This window comes from Notothenia coriiceps, unplaced genomic scaffold, assembly GCF_000735185.1.
Source record: "Notothenia coriiceps isolate Sejong01 unplaced genomic scaffold, NC01 NC01_scaffold00023423, whole genome shotgun sequence".
Lineage (NCBI taxonomy): Eukaryota > Metazoa > Chordata > Actinopteri > Perciformes > Nototheniidae > Notothenia > Notothenia coriiceps.
The window spans coordinates 1-3,755 of record NW_011356124.1 but is presented as its reverse complement, the minus strand read 5'-3'; the positions used below and the strand labels follow the sequence as shown (position 1 = coordinate 3,755).

The following is a 3,755-nucleotide window of genomic DNA, read 5'->3' as shown; positions in this document are numbered from 1 at the left end:
CTGTTTACAATCCCAACAAAGCAAACTAGCAGTACAAACACGACAGCCAACGTAACACAGTGTATCAGAGAAATATAAAGCAATTAGAAAGCTCTAATAGAAATGTGACTCGAGTTCCTGAAAATTATATTTGAGGGGCTTAGAATGCGACTTGGAGGCTTGGTGCGCAAACACACTGGCACCATCGCACTTCATTTGTAGTTGTAGCTTGCCAAAACTGTGATTACTGGATAATTACTATTTCACTTCATTTATTAGTCTGAAGTTGTGATCATGTTTCCCCTTTTCTGCAGTGGGGGTTCGTGAATCTGTCTTATCAATGTCATTTTTGGTCAACAAAGAAGAGGAATCTTTCCAATTTTGAGTTTCTGTAATCTGTAGCGCTGCGTCCATCTAATTTCTGTTTGTTCACATTTTTATATCACTTTTTTCAAATGGTAGATTTTTTCAACCAGCGGGAAAAGACATTAGCAAACTATGCACCAATTCAAGGATTTGGGCAGTAATTCAGAGGTCTGGAGCCCGCCTCGTTTGTTACCATATTGAGTCTTTTTTTGATAGCAACGCTACAAGCTTTGTTGTACTTGTATTTCTTTGAGTAAAAATACAAGATCAGTATTGGTATAATTTGTGTTCATGTAATAACTCATAAAACACATTGTATTAATGAATTACATCATTCATAATTTGTCTGTAAAAATGTCCTTAAACTGTCCCAACCTTGATCAAGAAAATAAATAATATCTGTTGTTATTAATGGAATGAGACAGGTTTGTGAATACAATGTCAAATTGTGATTTTAATCAAAAATGTTTTTTTCTTTCTGCAACGAGACAGCTTTGCATTAATCCAGCCATACAGATGGAACTCCACAATTAATTGTGCTTTCTCAGAGTTAAGATAATCTGGGGAGCGACTGGGCAATGCTAATGTTACTTTTACTGATCTGATAAATGCTGCTGTGGGTTATGATTATTTGAATGCATTTTGTTAGCAGAAGCTGACCTGTGACCTTGTAGGAGATGGGACTCTGTTAAGCGCAACTCATTCATCAAAATCAAACTTTAAATATATCAACATAAATAAACAAAGGGAGCTAGTATTTGCTCTAAACCTTTACAAATAAATACTTGGTTTTCACCTTTTTGAATCCACACTGTCAATCTGCTGGAACAGACTTCTGAGAAAACAACTAAAGGACACAGGTTGCACATCTCCATGGTGACTCAGTTTAAAGGGTTGTAGTACTGACAGGACACTAAAAGCAACAACTGCTTCTGTTCATGTGATTGCCATGTTACCAAACGCTAACCCTAACCCTATGAAAAGTTTTAAATAAATATATACACACATTTCTTGAAAAGTAATAAAGGATAAGACTGATGTGAGGAGGGGGGTTTATGTGCCTGTCTTCTGCTCCCATTCCTGAAAAACAAACACACAAAACAAAAAGGTTATCTCCAATATCAGTCTTTAGAATCAATAATTATTTAATCAGCAGTACTATCGCATATTGAAAAATGTTCAAACAAGTAGAGTCAAATAATGTAAATGTGATAAATTAAGAGATGTTGAAACATTTCAAAAACCTATTTTGAAATGTTGAAATGTTGACTGTGCATACAAGCTAACTATTACTATTACAAGTAGATATCAAAAGAAGTACCTCTAAAATACTATGAGCTTACAGACTAAATGTCATTGTATTGTGGTGTTGAGAATATGGATGGTGACAGCCTTCTGCTGTCCTACAGAAAGGTTTGGGTTCTGCATGGCATGTAGTTAGAGTTTCTGCCACTTTTAGCCCCCCTCCAGCAGAATGTGTGAGTCAGTTTGAGTCCTTTGTAACATATCTGCAACCATCACAAATGGACCTACGTTTGTGAATTTAAATAATATACCGTATACAGAGTGAACATTTTGGTAACAGGAGCAATATTTAAATAACTTGGATGTTAAAACCGTCTCCACTGCAGTGAGCAACTGACTGAAGATTATAGAGACATACCCACTGTCAGAAGTCTGGAAAACAAACATAAACTGTCATTTTGTGCTAGCCAACAAAATACCTTTTTAGTCCAATAAAGTCCTTAGTCTGAAGAACAGTTTTAACGTTTAATCATTGTTCTATGTTAAAGTATGCACAATTGCTATGAAGGATGGTTTTGAGCTTTGTTCATGGATTCCTTGTTTCCCAAAGGGAAGCATTCTACTCACAGTTTTTTGTACTTTTACTGCATTTTTTTTTTTTTACTGTGCATATCGTTTTAACACTGCACAACTGTTAGCACAACAAAAATACATACTAGAGGAATAAGAAAAGCACGATAAGTGTGGCACATTCAAGTGGGCTTGCCAGGCACACAGAATTAGGTATGCTGAAAAACAAGACAACTATTACACAGAGCTATTACACATTGCTGTGGCCCCTGTCTGCCTGTGACCTCTGACCTTAGCTTTCCTGAGGACGTGGCCCCGGACCGCCGGCGCCTTCTGGCCCTGCTGCCTGCGGAGAAGCGAGGCGCTGTTGACGGGCAGTGAGCACGACTCTGTGTCACTGGTGTCACAGCTGGAGAAAGGGGAAGACTCCTGTTTCTTTCGCAACATAGCCGGTGACTACACACGCACACACACACACACACACACACACACACACACACACACACACACACACACACACACACACACACACACACACACACACACACACACACACACACAGGGGAAATTATGAATTGTGCCATGCAGTTTATATAAAACTAACAACCTGAGACAGTAACAGTGTTTTACCTTGACTCCAGAGGAGCCAGCCTTTGGTTCAATGGTGAGGCCCAGGGTAACCCCCCCGCTCAGGGCTTTCTTCAGGCTTTCCTTCACCTCTGTCAGCTCCAGCTCCAGGGTCACCCGCTCCTCCTCCCTCTGCCTGCAGTCTTCCTCCACCTTCTTCAGTCGCTCCGTCAGAGAGGCCAGTGAACGTTTGCCTTGTTCAAGAGGAGAGGGGAAAATATTTGTGAATGTTTTTTAATTTTATTCAAGATGTTCCTGTAAACTCTAGTTAGTCCTACCAGGTGAAGTCTCTACTGCAGTGCGCAGGTCTCTCCTCTCCTTCTTCAGCTGGGTCAGATGGTTCCTGATCTCCTGCTTCTTCTTCATCAGCTCTCCCTCTTTAGTCTGCAGCCGCTTGGCGTCGGCCTCCACCCGGTTCTTGCCATACTTACACTGCTCTGCATCTGCAAAATAGGGATTGGTTGTGAAAAAGCTTGATTCAAGAATATGAAGTCCAGGCTTTTCACTAGAACTACAGTAGGCAGTGTCCTCTTTCTATAAGGTATTTTATAATATGCAATCAATCTAAAAACATTTTTTAAGATTCATACATTCAATTTAATTGTAAAAGGCCAAACCTAAAAAGATGTCACAAGGACTTAAGACTAGAATACAATATAAATATATTGCCACTGAACCTCTGCTGTCCACATATTTAAAACTGAAAAAAAGGGATCTGGTGTTCTTGCAGGAGACCCACCTGGGAAAAAAAGGACTCTTCATTATTTCAGAGGGATTGGGTAGGAAAGGTTTTTTATAGTGCTGGATCATAGTAGGTGATCTGACTGTTGTTAAAGTATTTTAATTTTGAGATTATTTCGTATCAAAATGGTAACACCCCTCTGGCTAGAGGTAGCCAGAGGGGTGTAGCTATCGATACTGAATTATATGGTATTAGATATACTTTTATGAATATATATGCCACAACA

At 39.3% G+C, this 3,755-nt stretch overlaps 1 protein-coding gene across 1 annotated transcript; it reads right to left on the bottom strand.

The window, feature by feature from the left end:
• Positions 1–246: 246 nt before the first annotated feature.
• On the bottom strand, positions 247–3,255 carry LOC104954499 (actin filament-associated protein 1-like). Its single transcript, XM_010781614.1, has 4 exons — positions 3,066–3,255; positions 2,791–2,981; positions 2,452–2,616; positions 247–1,425 (listed from the first exon to the last, which is right to left on the bottom strand). Exons 1-4 carry the CDS (start codon positions 3,151–3,153, stop codon positions 1,399–1,401), a joined length of 471 nt encoding a protein of 156 aa, XP_010779916.1. The 5' UTR covers positions 3,154–3,255; the 3' UTR covers positions 247–1,398.
• Between the last annotated feature and the right edge of the window lie 500 nt (positions 3,256–3,755).

What these genes read in the sequence shown, in the direction of transcription:
- LOC104954499 (XM_010781614.1), bottom strand. Translation starts at nt 3,153, where the DNA reads ATGAAGAAGAAGCAGGAGATCAGGAACCATCTGACCCAGCTGAAGAAG. An exon ending in TGCAGTAGAGACTTCACCTG is followed by an intron (nt 2,982 to 3,065) that starts GTAGGACTAACT and finishes CTCTTGAACAAG; the next exon opens with GCAAACGTTCACTGGCCTCT. An exon ending in CTGGCTCCTCTGGAGTCAAG is followed by an intron (nt 2,617 to 2,790) that starts GTAAAACACTGT and finishes GTGCGTGTGTAG; the next exon opens with TCACCGGCTATGTTGCGAAA.